Below are 23,882 nucleotides of genomic sequence, written 5' to 3'. Positions count from 1 at the left end.
GATCACTGTCCAGTGATCCCTGGGTTAGAGAGAGAGAGGAAATCAGCCAGGGTTCCTGCTCCTGATCACTGTCCAGTGATCCCTGGGTTAGCGAGAGAGGGGAAATCAGCCAGGGTTCCTGCTCTTGATCACTGTCCAGTGATCCCTGGGTTAGAGAGAGGGGAAATCAGCCAGGGTTCCTGCTCCTGATCACAGTCCAGTGACCCTTGGGTTAGAGAGAGGGGAAATCAGCCAGGGTTCCTGTTCCTGATCACTGTCCAGTGATCCCTGGGTTAGAGAGAGGAAATCAGCCTGGATTCCTGCTCCTGATCACTGTTCAGTGATCCCTGGGTTAGTGAGAGAGATGGGAAATCAGCCAGGGTTCCTGCTCCTGATCACTGTCCAGTGATCCCTGGGTTAGAGAGAGAGAAGGGAAATCAGCCAGGGTTCCTGCTCCTGATCACTGTCCAGTAATCCCTGGGTTAGAGAGAGAGAGAGGAAATCAGCCAGGGTTCCTGCTCCTGATCACTGTCCAGTGATCCCTGGGTTAGAGAGAGGAAATCAGCCAAGGTTCCTGGGTTAGAGAGAGTGAGGGGAAATCAGCCAGGGTTCCTGCTCCTGATCACTGTCCAGTGATCCCTGGGTTGAGAGAGAGGGGGGAAATCAGCCAGGGTTCCTGTTCCTGATCACTGTCCAGTGATCGCTGGGTTAGAGAGAGAGGGGAAATCAGCCAGGGTTCCTGCTCCTGATCACAGTCCAGTGATCCCTGGGTTAGAGAGAGGGGAAATCAGCCAGGGTTCCTGCTCCTGATCACTGCCCAGTGATCCCTGGGCTAGAGAGAGAGGGGAAATCAGCCAGGGTTCCTGCTCCTGATCACTGCCCAGTGATCCCTGGGTTAGAGAGAGAGAGGGGAAATCAGCCAGGGTTCCTGCTCCTGATCACTGTTCAGTGATCCCTGGGTTAGAGAGAGGAAATCAGCCAGGATTCCTGCTCCTGATCACTGCCCAGTGATCCCTGGGTTAGTGAGAGAGAGGGGAAATCAGCCAGGGTTCCTGCTCCTGATCATTGTCCAGTGATCCCTGGGTTAGAGAAAGAGAGGAAATCAGCCAGGGTTCCTGCTCCTGATCACTGTCCAGTGATCCCTGGGTTAGAGAGAGGAAATCAGCCAGGGTTCCTGGGTTAGACAGAGTGAGGGGAAATCAGCCAGGGTTCCTGCTCCTGATCACTGTCCAGTGATCCCTGGGTTAGAGAGAGAGAGGGGAAATGAGCCAGAGTTGCTGCTCCTGATCACTGTCCAGTGATCCCTGGGTTAGAGAGAGGAAATCAGCCAGGGTTCCTGCTCCTGATCACTGTCCAGTGAACCCTGGGTTAGTGAGAGAGAGGGGAATTCAGCCAGGGTTCCTGCTCCTGATCACTGTCCAGTGATCACTGGGTTAGAGCGAGAGGGGTAATCAGCCAGGGTTCCTGCTCCTGATCACTGTCCAGTGATCCCTGGGTTAGAGAGAGAGGGGAAATCAGCCAGGGTTCCTGCTCCAGATCGCTGTCCAGTGATCCAGGGTTAGAGAGAGAGAGGGGAAATCAGCCAGGGTTCCTGCTCCTGATCACTGTCCAGTGACCCTGGGATAGAGAGAGAGAGGAAATCAGCCAGGGTTCCTGCTCCAGATCGCTGTCCAGTGATCCCTTATTTAGAGAGAGAGGGGAAATCAGCCAGGGTTCCTGCTCCTGATCACTGCCCAGTGATCCCTGGGTTAGAGAGAGAGAGGGGAAATCAGCCAGGGTTCCTGCTCCAGATCACTGTCCAGTGATCCCTGGATTAGAGAGAGAAAGGGGAAATCAGCCAGGGTTCCTGCTCCTGATCACTGTCCAGTGACCCTGGGATAGAGAGAGAGAGGATATCAGCCAGGGTTCCTGCTCCAGATCGCTGTCCAGTGATCCCTGGGTTAGAGAGAGAGAGGAAATCAGCCAGGGTTCCTGCTCCTGATCACTGTCCAGTGATCCCTGGGTTCGAGAGAGAGGGGAAATCAGCCAGGGTTCCTGCTACTGATCACTGTCCAGTGATCCCTGGGATAGAGAAAGAAAGGGGAAATCTGCCAGGGTTCCTGGTCCTGATCACTGTCCAGTGATCCCTGGGTTAGAGAGAGAGAGGAAATCAGCCAGGGTTCCTGCTCCTGATCACTGTCCGATGATCCCTGGGTTAGAGAGAGGGGAAATCAGCCAGGGTTCCTGCTCCTGATCACAGTCCAGTGACCCTTGGGTTAGAGAGAGGGGAAATCAGCCAGGGTTCCTGATCACTGTCCAGTGATCCCTGGGTTAGAGAGAGGGTAAATAAGCCAGGGTTCCTGCTCCTGATCACAGTCCAGTGACCCTTGGGTTAGAGAGAGGGGAAATCAGCCAGGGTTCCTGTTCCTGATCACTGTCCAGTGATCCCTGGGTTAGAGAGAGGGGAAATCAGCCAGGGTTCCTGCTCCTGATCACTGTCCAATGATCCCTGGGTTAGAGAGAGGAAGTCAGCCAGGGTTCCTGCTCCTGATCACTGTCCAGTGATCCCTGGGTTAGAGAGAGAGGGGAAATCAGCCAGGGTTCCTGCTCCTGTTAACTGTCCAGTGATCCCTGGGATAGAGAAAGAAAGGGGAAATCTGCCAGGGTTCCTGGTCCTGATCACTGTCCAGTGACCCCTGGGTTAGAGAGAGAGAGGAAATCAGCCAGGGTTCCTGATCACTGTCCAGTGATCCCTGGGTTAGAGAGAGAGAGGAAATCAGCCAGGGTTCCTGCTCCTGATCACTGTCCAGTGATCCCTGGGTTAGCGAGAGAGGGGAAATCAGCCAGGGTTCCTGCTCTTGATCACTGTCCAGTGATCCCTGGGTTAGAGAGAGGGGAAATCAGCCAGGGTTCCTGCTCCTGATCACTGTCCAGTGACCCTTGGGTTAGAGAGAGGGGAAATCAGCCAGGGTTCCTGTTCCTGATCACAGTCCAGTGATCCCTGGGTTAGAGAGAGAGGGGAAATCAGCCAGGGTTCCTGCTCCTGATCACTGCCCAGTGATCCTGGGTTAGAGAGAGAGAGGGGAAATCAGCCAGGGTTCCTGTTCCTGATCACTGTCCAGTGATCCCTGGGTTAGAGAGAGAGAGGGGAAATCAGCCAGGGTTCCTGCTCCTGATCACTGTCCAGTGATCCCTGGGTTAGAGAGAGAGAGGGGAAATCAGCCAGGGTTCCTGTTCCTGATCACTGTCCAGTGATCCCTGGGTTAGAGAGAGAGGGGAAATCAGCCAGGGTTCCTGCTCCTGATCACTGTCCAGTGATCCCTGGGTTAGAGAGAGAGAGGGGAAATCAGCCAGGGTTCCTGTTCCTGATCACTGTCCAGTGACCCTGGGATAGAGAGAGAGAGGAAATCAGCCAGGGTTCCTGCTCCAGATCACTGTCCAGTGATCCCTGGGTTAGAGAGAGAGGGGAAATCAGCCAGGGTTCCTGTTCCTGATCACTGTCCAGTGACCCTGGGATAGAGAGAGAGAGGAAATCAGCCAGGGTTCCTGCTCCTGATCACTGTCCAGTGATCCCTGGGTTAGAGAGAGAGGGGAAATCAGCCAGGGTTCCTGCTCCTGATCACTGTCACGGATAAATATTTGAGTGTTTACCTCTGAGAATCGCACCGTGCGCAGAGTACAGCTTTCCGTGCCAGAACTCTCTTGTATCTAATGGACGGGGAAAAGAAACAATAAAAAATTCACAAAATGACAGACAGGAAAAAAACAAAAGCATTTTTAGGGAAAATAATGGGTTTAATTGCTTTATTTTTTACTCAACCAGTAAGTTCTGATTTAGCTCCTCACGAACAAGTAAATATATCACCCAGAAATGGGGCATTCACTGAAGTGACAGGGATGAAATGCAGGGTTTTATTTTAAGAATGGAGTATAATTTACTTTGACTTTATTATTCCCTCTCCTGTACCTTCACACGCCCGAGATCGTCAGCCGGGTTGCCAGCATCTGGATTTCATCTATGAATAACTGGCTGCTCTGTGAAGGTAGGATCCGAGTGATAACGATTTCCGAAGCACCTGGGCTCGATTGAGACACTCTCACAGGTATGCTCTCAGGTGTGAGAGCTCACCTTCTCACAACCATCCTTCCAAACAAAATCCACCATTCTCCGTCTCGAAAATGTCAGTTCATCCCAGCATTTACAACCTTTGCAGGTCCACTTTCTGATTTCTATTATCCTCATCATTTTCACTGCCAAATGGCCCAGATCTAATTTTAAATGATGCCCCATTGTTCTCGATCCCTCCATCAAATCACCCTTCAATCTTCTAAACACTGACCAAGTTGATGCAGTAAAAACAAAACATCTGGAAATACTCAACCGGTCTGGCAGCATCTGCGAAGAGAAATTGAGTTAATGGGCTGGATTCTCCGTTTTGGAGACTCAGTCCCCACGCCGTCGTAAAAATTGTGATCTTTTACGCCAGGAAAACTGGCGTCAAAAGGCCATCTATTCCCCGTCTTGCAGGGGGCTAGCTGTGAGCTGCCGGAGCTCGCAGCTCCAGCTGCTGATACGCCCCCCCCCCCCCCCCCCCGCATTTCCGGGTCAGGGGCCACGAATGCGCATGGCGTCCTCCAGCGGCCGAGCCGTGCTCCATGGCGGACTCAGCCATGGACCCGGACCGCCAAAGTAGTGCCCCGCATCAGCCGCTCGCGCACCCCAGACCGCCCGGCCACACTGTCCCCAACCCCAAATGAACCCCCCCCCCCCACTGCCCGCCGATCGCCCCCCCCCCACGACTGTGGTGGCCCCGGACTGAGTCCGCAGCCGCCTCGCGAGATTCCTGTATGGCCGGGACTATGAGAGTCCCACGCTGTCGGGAATTAGACCGGTCTGGGGAAGGAGCATCGCGGGGGTACCCCACGGGTACGCCGATTTTCCGGGGGCGGAGAATTTAAAAACCGGTACCGCTCCCGATTTCGGTGCCAAAGCAGATTCTTGGCCCCACCACCGAACGCGATTTTGGAGTCGGGAGACAGAGAATCCTGCCCAATATCTCGGGTCAATGACCAGAACACATTTTTTGTTTTTATTTCAGATTTCCACCATCTGCGGTATATGGTTTTGGACAAGTTTATGAAAAGTGTCCATATCAATTATCCCACTGAAACCCTGGTATCCACTCTGCAGCCAATATTACAATACAGAGCACAGTTACTCTGAGTTCACCAGTACAGAACTCAATCCATACAGCAAATGGAAATGCTTAACCAGTAAGGGAATTGAGGGTTATGGAGATAAAGTGGGAAAGGGGAGCCATAATCTTAATAGCAGAGCAGACTCAATGGGCTGAATGGTGTACATCTGCTCCGATGTCTCATGATTTTTTGCTGCCTTTGCCTTGAGAGATCTGGAATAATAAAGGAAGTGATGTTGTTGGACGCCACTGCTTTCAGTGATCAGCCAGCATGGACAACATCTCCACAGATCCCAGTCGCTCACTATTGAGAAAATCTTCTTATTTGTCTTTCCCAAATCCTGAGTGGATGACCTCACAGTGAACTCCATCTCTCCAGTCATTTAATCTGTAGCTACCAATTTTGGGCTTATCAGGAAAACACCAATAAATCTTATAACAAAACACATTGTTCACACAAGTAGATATTTTCTGACTGCCTTTCCAAAGCAATTTATAATTCTTTAACAGTAAGTAATTGAAGGAGATGCTGACTGATTGAGATTAAAATATAGTTCATGAGACATGCGAGCAGGAGGTCAGGCTGAACTGTATTGAACCAGTTGACCTCAGAGATGAGGGCACTACAATTAGCACATCCTTAAGGCAAGAGAAAAGAGAGCTGTCAGAGATCGCTCTCCTAATACCCATCCTGCCCATATTCAACTTCCAGAGACAGAAACAATTAAACTCAGCTGTGATTCGACTTTCCTCAACTCCCTACTGAGCGGAACATTCACATCCCAAACTCTCACTCCGGCAGGAGCCCCATTCAGCACACTAAGACAATTACATCAACAAACTAGATGCTGTAGAATGCGTCTTAGTGAGTTGCTGCAATGCACCTTGTAGATGGTGCATACGGCTGTCACTGTGCATTGGTGGTGGAGGGAGTGAATGTTGAAGGTGGTGGATGAGGATCCGATCAAACGGCTGCTTTGTTCTGGATGGTGTTGAGCTACTTGAGTGTTTTGGGAGCCGCACACATCCAGGCAAGTACAGAGTATTCCAACAAGCAAGTCAGGACAGAGCAGACTGCTTGGTTAGCACCCCAGTCACCACTTTCAAGCCCTCCTTCACTTACGCACAATGGTAGCAGTGTGCAACATCAACAAGATGCTCTGGAGGAACCTGGCATGGCTCCTCCACCAGCCCCGTCCAAACCCACAACCTCTGCCACTTCAAAGAACAAGAGCAGCAGATGGGAACTCCATCACCTACAAGTTCCCCTCCAAGTCACTCACCATCCTGACTTGGAAATATATCGCTGTTCCTTCACTGTCACTGGGTCAAAATTCTGGAACGCCCTCCCTACCATCACAGTGGGTGTACCTACACCAGACGGAGTGCAGCGCTTCAACAATTAGGGATGGGCAATAAATGTTGGTCTAGCCAGCGGCACCCACAATCCGTAAAACTATTTTCACAAAGATTGTGTAAAGGAGCAGCCTCAAGGTCCAAAGTCAAACAGCAACCTCTAAATCCAGGGTCCCAGGTTCGATTCCGGCTTGGGTCATTGTCTGTGCGGAGTCTGCACGTTCTTCCCGTGTCTGCGTGGGTTTTCTCCGGGTGCTCCGGTTTCCTCCCACAAGTCCCGAAAGACGTGCTTGTTAGGTGAATTGGACATTCTGAATTCTCCCTCTGTGTACCTGAACAGGCGCCAGAGTGTGGTGACTAGGGGATTTTCACAGTAACTTCATTGCAGTGTTAACGTAAGCTTACTTGTGACAATAAAGATCATTGTTATTATTAAATCAGGGGTTTCCAAAGTGCAGGCCATGACCTTCGAGTGGGTCACGGGTGGGTGTTGGGAGGGTCACGGCGCGATCGGTCACGGCATCCGATTGTGGCGAAGCGCCCAACGGCCACTACTGACATTTCCATTGAGAATGGCGGCTCCTGTCGCCTTTTAAATGAGAACAAAATGAGGTTGTGTGTAGTCTGCCAGCCATAAGCAGCAGCAGTGGGCATGTAACACACCCTGCACGTAAACCTGATGCCAAGCGCCCTGTATGTCCATGCACAAAGGAGAGATTATTCCATTTTCCAACTGGTAGCAAGCAAGGCAAGAGGACTATGAAGATAAATCATTTTGTTACAAGAAAGAGACTGCCAGAGACTCACAAAGGGAGTGTATCTATTGGCCACAATCTCATATCTGAATCTGCTGGAGAGGGCTGCTCAGGACAGTCCAGGGCAGGACAGAGCAGGGCTAGTGTTAGCTCTGCACAGAGCTCCAGGGCCTGTAGAACCTACAAAGAAGAAACTTGGGAACAAAGCAGTGTACGGATGATTTCTTAAGGTATGGTTTTATCAATTGTGCCAATGCAAATAAGGATGTGTGTGTGTGTTATATGCAGGGAAGTAGACCATAAGACACAGGAGCAGAATTAGGCCACTCAGCCCATCGAGTCTGCTCCGCCATTCAATCATGGCTGATATTTTTCTCATCCCCATTCTCCTGCCTTCTCCCCAAAACTCCGATCCCCTTATTGAACAAAAACCTATCTATCTCTGTTTCAAAGACATTCAGTGATTTGGCCTCCACAGCCTTCTGTGGCAATAAATTACTCCTCATCTCTGTTTTAAAGGATCGTCCCTTTAGTCTGAGATCATGTCCTCTGCTTCTAGTTTTTCCTACAAGTGGAAACATCCTCTCCATGTCCACTCTATCCACGCTTCGCGGTATCCTTAATTCACCCAAACCCACCATCACAGCTTCCGAAGTCAGATCGGCCTTCCTGAAAGTGAACCCTCGGAAGGCGACGGGCCCGGACGGGATCCCTGGTCGTGCACTCAGAGCCTGCGCGGACCAGCTGGCAGAGGTATTCGCGGACATCTTTAACCTGTCCATACTCCACTTCGAGGTCCCCACCTGCTTCAGGAAGACCACCATCATACCGGTACCAAAGAAGAACCAGGCAACATGCCTCAATGACTACCGTTCAGTGGCCCGGACTTCAGTCGTAATGAAAGAGGTTGATCATGAAGCGCATCACCTCCATACGCCTTGATCCACTGCAATTCGCATACCGCTGCAACCGGTCCACATCAGACGTCATTTCCCTGGCCCTACACTCATCCCTAGAGCATCTCGAAAACAAGGACTCCTACATCAGGCTCCTATTTATTGACTACAGCTCTGCCTTCAACACCATAATCCCAGCCAAGCTCATATCAAAGCTCCAAAACCTAGGACTTGGCTCCCCACTCTGCAACTGGATCCTCGATTTTCTGACCAACAGACCACAATCAGTAAGAATGAACAACAACACCTCCTCCACAATAGTCCTCAACACCGGGGCCCCGCAAGGCTGCGTACTTAGCCCCCTACTCTATTCCCTGTACACACACGACTGCGTGGCAAAACTTGGTCCCAACCCCATCTACAAGTTTGCTGACGATACGACCATAGTGGGCCGGATCTCGAATAACGACGAGTCAGAATACAGGAGGGAGATAGAGAACCTAGTGGAGTGGTGTAGCGACAGCAATCTCTCCCTCAATGCCAGCAAAACTAAAGAGCTGGTAATTGACTTCAGGAAGCAAAGTACTGTACACACCCCTGTCAGCATCAATGGGGCCGAGGTGGAGATGGTTAGCAGTTTCAAATTCCTAGGGGTGCACATCTCCAAAAATCTGTCCTGGTCCACCCACGTCGACGCTACCACCAAGAAAGCACAACAGCACCTATACTGCCTCAGGAAACTAAGGAAATTTGGCATGTCCACATTAACCCTTACCAACTTTTACAGATGCACCATAGAAAGCATCCTATCAGGCTGCATCACAGCCTGGTATGGCAACTGCTCGGCCCAGGACCGCAAGAAACTTCAGAGAGTCGTGAACCCCGCGCAGTCCATCACACGAACCTGCCTCCCATCCATTGACTCCATCTATACCTCCCGCTGCCTGGAGAAAGCGGGCAGCATAATCAAAGACCCCTCCCACCCGGCTTACTCACTCTTCCAACTTCTTCCATCGGGCAGGAGATACAGAAGTCTGAGAACACGCACGAACAGACTCAAAAACAGCTTCTTCCCCGCTGTCACCAGACTCCTAAATGACCCTCTTATGGACTGACCTCATTAACACTACACCCTGTATGCTTCACCGATGCCGTTACTTATGTAGTTACATTGTATATGTTGTGTTGCCCTATTATGTATTTTCTTTTATTCCCTTTTCTTCCCATGTATTTAATGATCTGTTGAGCTGCTCGCAGAAAAATACTTTTCACTGTACCTCGGTACACGTGACAATAAACAAATCCAATCCAATCCAATCCTGTAAGTTTCAATAAGATCCACCCTCATCTTTCTCAACTCCAACGAGTACAAACCCAGAGTCCTCAACTGTTCCTCATACGTCAAGCTCTTCATTCCAGGGATCATTCTTGTGAACCTCCTCTGGACCCTTTCCAAGGCCCGTACATCCTTCCTTAGATACGGGGCCCAAAACTGCTCACAATACTCCAAATGGGGTCTGACCAAAGCCTTTTACAGACTCAGAAGTACATCCCTGGTGTTGTATTCTATCCTTCTCGACATGAATGCTAACATTTGCCTTCCTAACTGCCGACTGAACCTGCACGTTAACCTTAAGAGAATCGTGAACAAGGACTCCCAACTCCTGGCAAAAGAGAGAAGTTTCAGACTTTGAGAGAGAACTGGTGGGTGGAAAACCCCTTTGAGGTTGGGGCCCCAGAGTCAGTTATTAACTTACAGCTGACTTCAAATGAAGACATTGAGCTGCGGATGACACTAAAGTCGGTGGAGTTGTGGACAGTGCAGAAGGATGTTGCAGGTTACAGAGGGACATAGATAAGCTGCTGAGCTGGGCTGAGAAGTGGCAGATGGAGTTTAATGCAGAAAAGTGTGAGGTGATTCATTTTGGAAGGAGTAACAGGAATACAGAGTACTGGGCTAATGGTAAGATTCTCGATAGTGTGGATAGCAGAGAGATCTCGGTGTCCAGGTACATAGATCAGTGAAAGTTGCCACCCAGGTTGATAGGGTTGTTAAGAAGGCGTACGGTGTGTTAGCTTTTATTGGTAGACGGATTGAGTTTCAGAGCCATGAGGTCATGTCACGGACAAAACTCTGGTGCGGCCGCATTTGGAGTATTGCATGCAGTTCTGATCGCCGCATTATCGGAAGGATGTGGAAGCATTGGAAAGGGTGCAGAGGAGATTTACCAGAATGTTGCCTGGTATGGAGGGAAGATCTTATGAGGAAAGGCTGAGGGACTGGACACTGTTTTCGTTAGAGAGAAGGTTAAGAGGTGACTTAATTGAGGCTTACAAGATGATCAGAGGATTGGATAGGTATGGAGGGCATTAGCTATGAGGAGCGGTTGAATAAACTCGGTTTGTTCTCACTGGAACGAAGGAGGTTGAGGGGAGACCTGATAGAGGTATACAAAATTATGAGGGGCATAGACAGAGTGGATAGTCAGAGGCTTTTCCCCAGGGTAGAGGGGTCAATTACTAGGGGGCATAGGTTTAAGGTGAGAGGGGCAAGGTTTAGAGTAGATGTACGAGGCAAGTTTTTTACGCAGAGGGTAGTGGGTGCCTGGAACTCGCGACCGGAGGAGGTGGTGGAAGCAGGGACGATAGTGACATTTAAGGGGCATCTTGACAAATACATGAATAGGATGGGAATAGAGGGATACGGACCAAGGAAGTGTAGAAGATTGTAGTTTAGTCGAGCAGCATGGTCGGCACGGGCTTGGAGGGCCGAAGGGCCTGTTCCTGTGCTGTACATTTCTTTGTTCTTTGTTATTTGACAGTGAGAGCCTTTTTCCTCGGATGGTGATGTCTAGCTCGAGGGGACATAGCTTTAAATTGAGGGGAGATAGATATAGGACAGATGTCAGAGGTAGGTTCTTTACTCAAGAGAGTAGTAAGGGCGTGGAATGCCCTGCCTGCAACAGTAGTGGACTCGCCAACACTAAGGTCATTCAAATGGTCATTGGATAGACATATGGACGATAAGGGAATAGTGTAGATGGGCTTTAGAGTGGTTTCACAGGTCGGCGCAACATCGAGGGCCGAAGGGCCTGTACTGCGCTGTAATGTCCTAATACATGTGCGAGGTTGGATTTTAAGTTCTCACAAAGATGAAGGCTGCACACAGGAACCGGCTGAAGTCTGCACCTGATATCCGCATTGCCCTCGCCTCCTGTAAATCTGATTGGAATCAGAACCTGAGGACCGAGCAAGCTCCCCTTTCGCATCAAAGGGAAACTAACATGGCGTGTGTCGCGAAGGTCAACCGGCGTGTGTCGCGAAGGTCAACCGGCGTGTGTCGCGAAGGTCAGCCGGCGTGTGTCGCGAAGGTCAGCCGGCGTGTGTCGCGAAGGTCAACCGGCGTGTCGCGAAGGTCAGCCGGCGTGGGTCGCGAAGGTCAGCCGGCGTGGGTCGCGAAGGTCAGCCAGCGTGTGTCGCGAAGGTCAACCGGCGTGTGTCGCGAAGGGCAGCCAGCGTGTGTCGCGAAGGTCAGCCGGCGTGGGTCGCAAAGGTCAACCGGCGTGGGTCGCGAAGGTCAGCCGGCGTGGGTCGCAAAGGACGGCCGTTTGGCAAAAGTGGGTCCCAGGAAAAAAAGTTTGAAAAACACTCATCTAAATCACAACTAGGATCAGTAATTATGGGCAGTGCTATATTTAGGTCATCAGCACACACTGTTAAAGGGATGGACAATAAACGCTGGCCTAGTCAGCAATTACCACAACCCAGGAATGAATAAGCAAAACTAAGAGCTTGTATGAAATTGATCAAAATTGAGTGTGCTGGATCATGGCAGTCTCTAGTGAGAAGTTCATTTGTTTCTTGACAAGAACATAAGAATTAGGAGCAGGATGAGATCACATATCACCTCGAGCCTGCTCCAACCTTCAATACCATCATAGAATCCCTACAATGCTGAAGTCTGCACCAAACCTCCGAAAGAGCATTCTACCTAGACCCACTCCCCCATTCTAACCCCGTAACCCCGTGCATTTATCATGACCAATCGACCTCACCTGCACATCTTTGGGAAGAAACCCACGCAGACACAGGGGTAATGTGCAAACTCCAGTAACCCAAGTCCAGAATCGAACCGTGGTCCCTAGTACTGTGAGGCAGCAGTGCTAACCACTGTGACACCCCACTGTGATTGATCTCTGACCTCAGCACTTTACTGCCCTATCCTCAAGTTCCCACGTCCAAAAATCTATCAATCTCTGGGGAAGAGAATTCCAGACTGATAACCCTCAATTGCAATCCGAAACTGTTCAGGCTGTCCAAGCAATGAAAAGCTCAAAGTATCTACTCTGTCAAACCTCTTGTCTTTCTTATCCTTCAATCAGATAAAGGAAAAATAATCTTTCAGCAATCAAATGGCATACAACTTGCTGCTTTCTTGTCATATCAAATTTAACAGATTCCTATCCAGTCTCATTACCTTTGTTCAAGGTGATGTAAGTTTTTACTTAACTCATTCCTCGGGTGAAGGGGTTATTTTTTGAGGAAAGGTTGGACCTGTACCCATTGGCGTTTAGAAGAATGAGGTGAGGCCAGACCTTGGAGGCACAAGTTTAAAAATTAGGGATCTCCCATTTAAGACGAGATAACTGCTTTAGACGGTCTTTACTGAGGGGGTCATTAGTCCGTGGAATTTCCTTCCCAAGAAAGCAGGGGAGACTGGTTAACTGAACAAATGTCAGGTTGAGTTAGGCAGCTTTGCAATTAGCAAGGGAGTCAATGGTTCTGAGGGGGACAGATGGGAAGGTGGAGTTGTGGCTGGCAGAGCAGCTCGAGGGGGAGTGGGAAGGTAGAGTTGTGGCTGGCAGAGCAGCTCGAGGGGGAGTGGGAAGGTAGAGTTGTGGCTGGCAGAGCAGCTCGAGGGGGAGTGGGAAGGTAGAGTTGTGGCTGGCAGAGCAGCTCGAGGGGGAGTGGGAAGGTAGAGTTGTGGCTGGCAGAGCAGCTCGAGGGGGAGTGGGAAGGTAGAGTTGTGGCTGGCAGAGCAGCTCGAGGGGGAGTGGGAAGGTAGAGTTGTGGCTGGCAGAGCAGCTCGAGGGGGAGTGGGAAGGTAGAGTTGTGGCTGGCAGAGCAGCTCGAGGGGGAGTGGGAAGGTAGAGTTGTGGCTGGCAGAGCAGCTCGAGGGGGAGTGGGAAGGTAGAGTTGTGGCTGGCAGAGCAGCTCGAGGGGGAGTGGGAAGGTAGAGTTGTGGCTGGCAGAGCAGCTCGAGGGGGAGTGGGAAGGTAGAGTTGTGGCTGGCAGAGCAGCTCGAGGGGGAGTGGGAAGGTAGAGTTGTGGCTGGCAGAGCAGCTCGAAGGGGAGTGGGAAGGTAGAGTTGTGGCTGGCAGAGCAGCTCGAGGGGGAGTGGGAAGGTAGAGTTGTGGCTGGCAGAGCAGCTCGAGGGGGAGTGGGAAGGTAGAGTTGTGGCTGGCAGAGCAGCTCGAGGGGGAGTGGGAAGGTAGAGTTGTGGCTGGCAGAGCAGCTCGAAGGGGAGTGGGAAGGTAGAGTTGTGGCTGGCAGAGCAGCTCGAGGGGGAGTGGGAAGGTAGAGTTGTGGCTGGCAGAGCAGCTCGAGGGGGAGTGGGAAGGTAGAGTTGTGGCTGGCAGAGCAGCTCGAAGGGGAGTGGGAAGGTGGAGTTGTGGCTGGCAGAGCAGCTCGAGGGGGAGTGGGAAGGTAGAGTTGTGGCTGGCAGAGCAGCTCGAGGGGGAGTGGGAAGGTAGAGTTGTGGCTGGCAGAGCAGGCTCGAAGGGGAGTGGGAAGGTAGAGTTGTGGCTGGCAGAGCAGCTCGAGGGGGAGTGGGAAGGTAGAGTTGTGGCTGGCAGAGCAGCTCGAGGGGGAGTGGGAAGGTAGAGTTGTGGCTGGCAGAGCAGCTCGAGGGGGAGTGGGAAGGTAGAGTTGTGGCTGGCAGAGCAGGCTCGAAGGGGAGCGGTCTACTCCTGCCCTAATGCGTGTGTTTTCACAGGTAACTAACTTTCCTCAGTCCCATGGCGCACCAACAATTCTGTGGTCCAAATATTCAAGCTTATTTTTAATGTTTCATAGCTTGGTTTTAAAATATGTTCATATTTGGGTTGGGTGGGGGAGGAAGCTACAGTATGAGCTGAGCAAGATGACAAGGATTTGATGATTGTGTAATCTCAATATAACCTATTTCCAGAAGCTCTCACTGACCACATTATACTTTCCTCCCCCTCCTCAAACAGCCAAAGGCCAAATATTGCCCTTTTTAAGATGTTCGAATACCCAGGTGTTCGCGTAACTCAACTCAACTTTACTGATGTGTTAGTCGGGTCGGTTCGGTGGGGACTGCACTTGATGCAGCGCTGCGAGAAACAGACCTCGAACACTGTAGAAGATCCAACACGGTTTTATTGAACGATAGAACTAACATACATATTTAACTGTAGGTCGACACTATACTGAACTGACTTGTAGTATCCTGACCAGACTTACTCGCTACCGCATGGTGTTTGTGCTGTGCTAGCTCGTGGACTCTGTCTCAGTGGCTGGGTCCAGAGAGCGGGAAACCTAGTGCCCTCTGGCTTTACAGTGGTAGTGTCCTGTCTGGTGATTGGCTGCACTGTGCTGTGTGCTTACTGGTCATCCTGTGTGTCAATCACTGTCTGTCTGCACTTCATTATATACATGAGTGGATATTATGACATTTACTTGATCCAACCTCACTTTGTAAGTTGCTTTCTTTCCTCTGAGGTTATCTGCAGATCTCTCCACAGAGGACTTTGAATTATTGAAACATCTGAGTGATTTTGGTGAATATGCTGAAGGAAATCTACACTTTCTGATGCTATTATATATAAGGTCACCCATTGGAGTTTGTGTAACTGTATTGTACCACGACAGAATCCAACACTGCAAATTCCAAGCCTGAAAAGTAACACAAGGGAGAGCTCAATGAAATGAAATGAAAATCGCTTATTGTCACAAGTAGGCTTCAAATGAAGTTACTGTGAAAAGCCCCTAGTCGCCACATTCCGGCGCCTGTTCAGGGAGGCTGGTACGGGAATTGAACCCGCGCTGCTGGCCTGCCTTGGTCTGCTTTAAAAGCCAGCGATTTAGCCCTGTGCTAAACCAGCCCAATGGCTTCATCAGGAAGCTCGGAAGAACTGAGGGATCTTTAAGACAGAGATAGATAGGTTCTTGATCAATAAGGGGATCAGGGGTTATGGGGAGAAGGCAGGAGAATGGGGATGAGAAAATATCAGCCATGATTGAATGGTGGAGCAGACTCGATGGGCCGAGTGGCCTAATTCTGCTCCTATGTCTTATGGTCTCATGGGAGCTTGCCCACAGATCCCTAAAAATGGCAGGACAAGTTAATGGGGTAGTTAAGGCATATAATAATAATCACGTATTGTCACAAATAGGCTTCAATGAAGTTACTGTGAAAAGCCCCTTGTTGCCACATTCCGGCACCTGTTCGGGGAGGCTGGTACGGGAATTGAACTCGCGCTGCTGCCTTGTTCTGCATTACAAGATATCGGACAGTTGCCTTTGTCAGTGTTGGCAGAGATCAAAAGAGCAGGGAGGTTTTTTTTTTTTGGGGGGGGGGGGGGGCATGGTGGTGCAGTGATTAGCACTGCTGCCTCACGGCAACGAGGACCCGGTTCGTTCCTGGCCCCGGGTCACTGTCCATGTGGAGTTTACGGGCGGCATGGTAGCACAGTGGTTAGCACAGTTGCTTCACGGTGCCGGGGTCCCAGATTCGATTCCCGGCTTGCGTCACTGTCTGCCGAGTCTGCACATTCTCCCTGTGCCTGCGTGGGTTTCCTCCCACAAGTCCCGAAAGAAGTGCTGTTAGGTAATTTGGACATTCGGAATTCTCCCTCGGTGTACCCGAACAGACTCCGGAATGGGGCGACTAGGGGCTTTTCACAGTAACTTCATTGCAGTGTTAATGTAAGCCTACTTGTGACAATAAAGATTATGTTGGAGATGTTCAGAACGTTGGTTAGGCCACAGCTGGAGTACTGTGTGCAATTCTGGTCACTGCACTATCGGAAGGATGTGATTGCACTGGAGAGGGTACAGAGGAGATTCACCAGGATGTTGCCTGGGATGGAGCATTTCAGCCATAAAGAGGTGAAGTCACTTGGTGGGGTGGAAGCATGACTCAAGCTTGTATCATGGAGGATTAATGCAAACATTTCTGCTAATGAAGGGACAACTGGTACCTCAAATTAGGAATCTACTTAGAAATCACTGATTTTCCCTATTTGGGAGACATTGAATGGGAGAACTAACTCTGGACAGGAACACGTTTTGATGAAGCATTAAAAAAAGGGTTTTGGAGAATTTGGATTCATGAGGGCTGAATGGATTCCCGAACCTTGTCACAAAACGAGGTGAGTAGGAGGGGTAGGGAGGCAGCAGTGTTAATCCGGGTCCTTGACGCTGTGAGGCAGCAGTGTTAACCGAGGTCCCTGGCACTGTGAGACAGCAGTGTTAACCCGGGTCCCTGGCACTGTGAGGCAGCAGTGTTAACCGAGGTCCCTGGCACTGTGAGACAGCAGTGTTAACCCGGGTCCCTGGCACTGCGAGACAGCAGTGTTAATCTGGGTCCTTGACGCTGTGAGGCAGCAGTGTTAACCCGGGTCCCTGGCACTGTGAGACAGCAGTGTTAACCGAGGTCTCTGCTGCTGTGATGCAGTGCTGACCCGCTTCCTGGCTCTATGAGGCAGCAGTGATAACCCAGGTCCTGGCTCTGTGAGACAGGGGCTAGTTTAGCACAGGATTAAATCGCTGGCTTTGAAAGCAGGCCAGCAGCACGGTTCAATTCCCGTACCAGCCTCCACGAATAGGCGCCGGAATGTGGCGACTAGGGGCTTTTCACAGTAACTTCATTTGAAACCTACTTGTGACAATAAGCGATTTTCATTTCATTTTTCAGCAATGCTAACCCAGGTCCCTGGCACTGAGGCAGCAGTGTCAACCGGGTCCCTTGTGCTGTGAGACGGCAGTGTTAAACTGGTTCACTGGTGCTGTGAGACAGCAGTGTTAACCCAGGTCCCTGGCACTGTGAGACAGCAATGTTAACCCGGGCCCTGGCGCAGTAAGGCAGCACTGTTAGCCCAGGTCCCTGGTGCTGTGAGGCAGCAGTGCTAACCCGGGTCCCTGGCACTGTGGCAGCAGTGTTAACCTGGACCCCTGGCACTGTGGCAGCAGTGCTAACCCGGGTCCCTGGTGCTGTGAGGCTGCAGTATTAACCCGGGTCCCTGTCACTGTGAGACAGCAGTGTTAACCCGGGTCCCTGGTGCTGTGAGGCAGCAGTGTTAACCCGGGTCCCTGGTGCTGTGAGGCAGCAGCGTTATCCACTGTGCAACCTCTTGAGCTGCATTTTCTCAAATTGAGCACTTTCATGTTTAATGGTCAAGTTATCCAGGCAGCTTCAATGCAACAGGCAGCAAATTACTTAAGAACAAAGTGAAATTGTTCCTTTAGTTCAGACTATTTTCGAATAGCTTTCCTAGTGCCCTGGAAGAATCAACACTCAATGAGCTGTCAGAGCAATTGTATAAGATGCTAGGTTCAATTACTGGAGAATTTGATGATTTCCGAGGCCTAAACTGGTCAGATTAATGTGGATGGCAAGGATTAATCAGCCTCATAACCTCAAACTGGTTCTGGATCTTTAACCTCCAATACTCTACTTAAAAGCACATTCCATGCGTCAATTACACTATTTTAAATCAATCCTAAATGTCTCTTTTCCTGCATATTAATTGGAAGTAATGTTACCGCTCTACAGTGTCTATTTTATAGATCGCCATATGATCAACTTTCAGTTATCGTTATAAACTAGCAACTGTTAAACCCAAGTTTCTCCCAGGTTTTCCCTCAAACAGTCTTCTGACTCAAGCAATTAATCCTGTTCTTAATCTCCAGGTCTTGTATGCCTGCTTTGTGTTTTAATGACACTGACTTCAAGATGAGACCCAGTCAGAGTTCTGGACCATGTTGGAATGGTTTTTGCCCACAATTCAGCCAGGGAGCTACAAGTGGCCAAAGGGCTTTGGACTATTAAGAGGAATAAAGCCAGACTTTCCAGTTCTGGCAGATCTGCAAGTTAGGATGCTGGCAACACTGTTCAGCTTTACAGAGGATGAATGGCTAATTGGGCGAGATACTGGAAAGCTGTTGGTATCTCCTAAACCAAAGCAAGGATCAATGAAGTCAGGAGGGAAATGGTAAAAAATTAACAAAACATAAAACCCCAGTTAAAGACAGGCAATGAATTGTGCATTAATACTTGCTCAATATACAACATTGACTACAACTGACCAAAAGGTCACTAGAACCTAATTTGGCGAAAAGGACTGTAATTAAGCATTATTTCCTGAACTGCCAAATAACCACATGTTACTGGTAGTTCTTTCTGCTCAATTGATTTTGTGCGTCATTTGCAAAATTGGTGAGAGGTTCATGCAGTCATCTTTCTGGAACTCAGTTTGCTTCGGCAAGGTTCATCCCCTGCATTGTGATAGGGACACATTGCTGTAGAGAAACTTCAAATGGCAGAAAACGTTTGTTCCTGGGTGCTTTACATCTGCAATTTGAAATCAAAAACAATTTGCAGTTCTACTTAATATTGATATTTCTGGCCGAATATCATATTCAAATAAGCAAATTCCTCCCATTTATAAAAAAATAGGAATTTCAGAAAGACCAGACACTAACTGAACAGCAGCAGGACAGAGCCTGAACTAAAACCGACCCTAAAGGCACTGAAATCCTGGGGGGGGGGGGGGGGGGGGAAATCACTTCCATATAACAATGAAAATCTAATAGAATTGTGGCCAATTTGGATGCTCAAAACCAGCTGCATTCAGAATTTGTTCAAATCATTTTTACCATTTCAAGCTAAATTTTGATCATATGCAAGTTATTTGTACAATCCATAATTATAAAGTGTGAAATGGAACAGACCCCTTAGCATGAGAATATATGGAATTTAATGCTGGAAATGAACAAGATTCTAGGATACATTGATGCTGTACAAACATAGTTCATACTTTAAAAAGCATAGGAATATGAAACAATTAAGCAGAGTTATTTGAAGAGGCCAGTTTATGAAGGCTTCATAAAGAGAAGCTCGAGTGGTTAATATCTGCCTACTAAACATGAGCAAATATCTTATTCTTCATATTTAAAGATGCCAAAAATAGGAAAAAAGCAAAAAAGTATATTTATTGCATAAACGTTCCTAACAGAAACATATCAAGTTGCCCGTCTTTGCAAACAATAGTACGGTGGAATGCAGGCGGGCATTTTATTTAAATAGGTTGCTTGGAACTACGAAGCAGCTCCTTCCTGACACAGAGACCACATCAACATATCCTGGGCATTTTATTTCACATTGTGGAAACATCCTCTCTGTACACTGCAATAAGCTGCCATTTCTCACAGCCCCTCTGCCGCCACCCCCTCCCCATATTTATGTATTCAATATATTCTTTGAAATAACCAAAATTGTTACTGATCATTAAATCCCTGGTCAGCTATTGAGTTTTCAGGAAATGGCACCTTACTCAAAGTCTTGCTTTGAAATGGAAAATAATAGATCACAGGACTTCAGAGTTAATCTTACTAAGAAACACAGAAAAATAATAATTATATATGTTAGCTAATTTCACCTTGAAACAGAACAGGAATCAGAAAGTTGAAGACATTTCCTTTTTAATTGCCCAGAACTACACATCTGATGAGCTCAGTTGATTTTGGAATCATTAATATTTGAAAACAGCAACTACAAGAAGAGTTTGTTTTCAATAAAAGTATAATAACATTTCCTTTCCCTTCAGATTCTGTTACGAAGATGGTCTTTATAAGTAAATACCCAAATAAAGTGGGAATTTTGGGCTCATACGGTGTTTATTAAAATAAAATTTGTTATTCTGTCTTTATCCAGATAAATAAAAATATAGATTTTTGTTCCATTTTCAAATGGCATTATAGAGTAGCCTAGCAACTAGGGCACTTCATATTTGAACATAATTTATCTTTGTGTTACACAAACATATAAATTGAGCGGGCAGTTGAGAAACCAGTATGACATATTTCAAATTTCCCAAATAAATGAGACTTCCTCTTACTCCAGAATACATCAGAGATTTGAAATACTAATGCAAATAAGTCTAGCTTTTAATTCTAAAAAATATTTTATCAGCCTTCCTTTGCTCTGCTTCTTTTGGCAAATCTTGCAATTTAATTTCCTCCATTCTTCTAAGTACATCACTGTGTTTGCACTAATGCATGCTCCTTTTCCATTAGCTTAACCAGGAGTGTTTGTGTATTTAACATCTCACTGTGAACCTAAAACAACAACAAAATCACAAATTAACGGCACACATTCAGTTAGCGTTTACAAATGTCTCACTGGGGCAAGCTTGTGGTCACAGTGAGAATGCACCCCATTTATTCAGAACTGATCAAATTGGGTCTCCTTAATATAATTCTAGGTGGGACGTTAATTCATTTTAACTGCTTGACATTGCAAAGTTAAGAGTTTTAGAATAAATAAATTTGCTCTAAATTATTTATGACAACACTAGCAGAAAGTGTACTGATCCATCCAAAGTAAATTCAAGAACATATTTCTATTTAAAATTTAAAAGGTGTCATCAGAATTCAGCTCTATACGTTTTCACCTTGCCCAATACCGGCTTTGGAAAGAGGATTAAACAGCTTTTGACCCAAGATGATTGGTTTGGAAGATATTAACAGTTAGTTGGACCAGAGAAGGAAATCTACTTGTGACTCCAGACCACAGCAATGCCCTCTGAAATGGCCTAGAAAGCCACTCAGTTCAGGGGCAACAAGGGATGGGTCCACAATTGACATCGATGATTTGGAGTTGGGGACCAAGGGCAATGTGTCCAAGTTTGCAGACGACACTAAGATGAGTGGTAAAGCAAAAAGTGCAAAGGATACTGGAAGTCTGCACAGGGATTTGGATAGGCTAAGTGAATGGGCTAGGGTCTGGCAGATGGAATACAATGTTGACAAATGTGAGGTTATCCATTTTGGTAGGAATAACAGCAAAAGGGATTATTATTTAAATGATAAAATATTAAAACATGCTGCTGTGCAGAGAGACCTGGGTGTGCTAGTGCATGAGTCGCAAAAAGTTGGTTTACAGGTTCAACAGGTGATTGAGAAGGCGAATGGAATTTTGTCCTTCATTGCTAGAGGGATGGCGTTTAAGACTAGGGAGGTTATGCTGCAATTGTATATGGTGTTAGTGAGGCCACACCTGGAGTATGGTGTTCAGTTTTGGTGTCCTTACCTGTGAAAGGACGTGCTGGCACTGGAGGGTATGCAGAGGAGATTCACTAGGTTAATCCCAGAGCTGAAGGGGTGGATTACAAGGAGAGGTTGAGTAGACTGGGGCTGTAGTCATTGGAATTTAGAAGGATGAGGGGGGATCTTAGTGAAACATATAAAATTATGATAGGATAGATGTGGATAGGTTGTTTCCACTGGCGGGTGAAAGCAGAACTAGGGGGGCATAGCCTCAAAATAAGGGGAAGTAGATTTAGGACTGAGTTTAGGAGGAACTTCTTCACCCAAAGGGTTGTGAATCTATGGAATTCCTTGCCCAGTGAAGCAGTTGAGGCTCCTTCAATAAATGTTTTGAAGATAATGATAGATAGTTTTTTGAAGAATAAAGGGATTAAGGTTTATAGTGTTCGGGCCGGAAAGTGGAGCTGAGTCCACAAAAAGATCAGCCATGATCTCATTGAATGGTGGAGCAGGCCCGAGGGGCCAGATGGCCTACTCCTGCTCCTAGTTCTTATGTTCTTATTTATCCCATGATTTTTTTTAAAGCCAAGATTCCTGTTCTGTGCCTCCTCCTGGGACATGTGAACAGGTGAGAAGAGGATTATGAAACCATCTCTCCTCTCAATTTCAATGGCCTGCCATAACTCACCTCCTTAACTCCTCAGTTTGTGGGTGCTTCCATACGAAAGAACAAAGAACTATACAGCATAGGAAAAGGCCCTTCGACCCTCCACCAGTCATGATACCGACCTTTGCCAAAATCCTCAGCACTTCCTTGTGCCGGATCCTTCTATACCTAACCTATCCATGTGTTTGTCATGATGCCTTTTGAATGATGTTAATGTATCTGCTTCCACAACCTCCCCTGGCAACGCGTTCCAGGCACTCACCACCCTCTGTGTAAAAAACCCTGCTCCGCACATCTCCGCTAAACTTTGCCCCACGGACCTTAAACCTATGCCCCCTGGTGACTGACTCCTCCACCCTGGGAAAGAGTGTTAAACATTTTAGTTGCTGTGATATGAAGAGTCTAAAGTTCTGTTCCTTTTTCACAAACACCCATTTATTTCATTCCAACAGCCTTTGCACAAAACACTCACTGTACATCACCTGGCAGAGGCCACCTGAAGTCCCTTTACATATCAATGTCAATTAATGGATACTTGACATAAATGAGAAAACTAATTACAATATCTTTTAACCCATTACTTAACAGTCTCCCCTTCCTTTGAGAAAAAAAAATTAGGTGAAAACAAAATTTCAAGAAACTCAAAAACACACACATGATTTCCCCCCTTTTTTTTGTTGGGGCGAGAAAGAGAAAAAAAAAACAGTCACAGAAACCAAGCACCCTTCATTAACAATATCCAAAAGTTTCTGTGAACTCGCCCTTCTTTTCGTAAAACAGTCTGACAGCTCCTGTCGACCCATTTAATTTTTGTTATTTCCCCTCTTTCCAACATCTGCTTCAAACTTGCGATGTCTATCCGTAACCTCTTTTCATTGACACTTTTTGTAGAGTGCACATTTTCCCACAGGGATTTATTGTCAATGTGACAATCAATAAGTATATTACCCAAATCCCCTAATCCCAAAATTTCTGTCAATATCATACTTATATAAAAGACCATATCCACCGCCTCTACAAGGCTTAACGTCTCAGCAGCCAAAGTGTTTTTTACCACTCTCCTTATTTTCTTTGTTTTCCACACAAGCGGGCAACATTTACCATTGTTCCACAAAAGGGAAATTATAAAACCTCCTGCGCTTGAAACCCCAATCACATAAATTTGCATAGGACGCATCATTATAAACTATGAGTTTCAAGTGCCGATGGTCACCTAAAACCGGGAACTTCAAAACACACTCCTGCATTTTTAGTTTGGCCAACGCTTTATTTGCTCTTATTATGTCTTCCACTTTGGGATCATTCATTTTTGTACTCAATTCTAAGACATCAAAACTCCCGTCCGGTCTAGTCTGTCTACCTAACCAGTTCAGTTGCTCAATTAAACTTCGCAGTTGCACTTTTTCTATCTTTGAAACCATTGCGTCTTTTTGTGAAACTTGGCCACAACTAATTGCTATTGGGCTGATGCTTTCCAAATAAGGTTGCTGACGTAAAGTTGCCCCTAACTTAGTCTGTCCGATTTCCAGTCCAACATATTTAAATGCACCGGAAGCCTAACTCCCAACCCGGAATTCTTTCCTCAAACCAGAGATTACAATAGCTTCAAAATCACTAGTCCCACCCCACAAAAAATCATCGACATGCATCATAAAAATGCCAGAAAGATTTTCTTTATAGCGCCAGTAAAACATTGCAGGATCTGCTTTCAACTGGCAACAGCCTCACTTTAACAAAACTGACCTTACCGAAAAATACC

General features: G+C 47.7%; 1 protein-coding gene across 7 annotated transcripts in view; it reads right to left on the bottom strand.

The window, feature by feature from the left end:
* The window catches only part of gabpb1 (GA binding protein transcription factor subunit beta 1), a 164,930-nt gene that overhangs the window by 18,200 nt on the left and 122,848 nt on the right, over positions 1 to 23,882 (bottom strand). For 3 of the 7 annotated variants that reach the window (XM_072470278.1, XM_072470280.1, XM_072470284.1), the window contains one exon: positions 3,610 to 3,666. The exons of 2 other annotated variants lie outside the window; for them this stretch is intronic. In XM_072470278.1, coding sequence (XP_072326379.1) covers positions 3,610 to 3,666 — 57 coding nt within the window. Of the gene's footprint in view, positions 1 to 3,609; positions 3,667 to 17,084; positions 18,761 to 19,381; positions 20,527 to 23,882 lie in introns of those variants that run through there. 2 more of the 7 variants (XM_072470283.1, XM_072470281.1) reach the window with 2 other exon arrangements.

This window comes from Scyliorhinus torazame, chromosome 12 (assembly GCF_047496885.1).
Source record: "Scyliorhinus torazame isolate Kashiwa2021f chromosome 12, sScyTor2.1, whole genome shotgun sequence".
In the NCBI taxonomy this organism is placed as follows: domain Eukaryota; kingdom Metazoa; phylum Chordata; class Chondrichthyes; order Carcharhiniformes; family Scyliorhinidae; genus Scyliorhinus; species Scyliorhinus torazame.
Note: the sequence above shows the minus strand (reverse complement) of the source record. Positions and strands in the feature narration are given on the sequence as shown.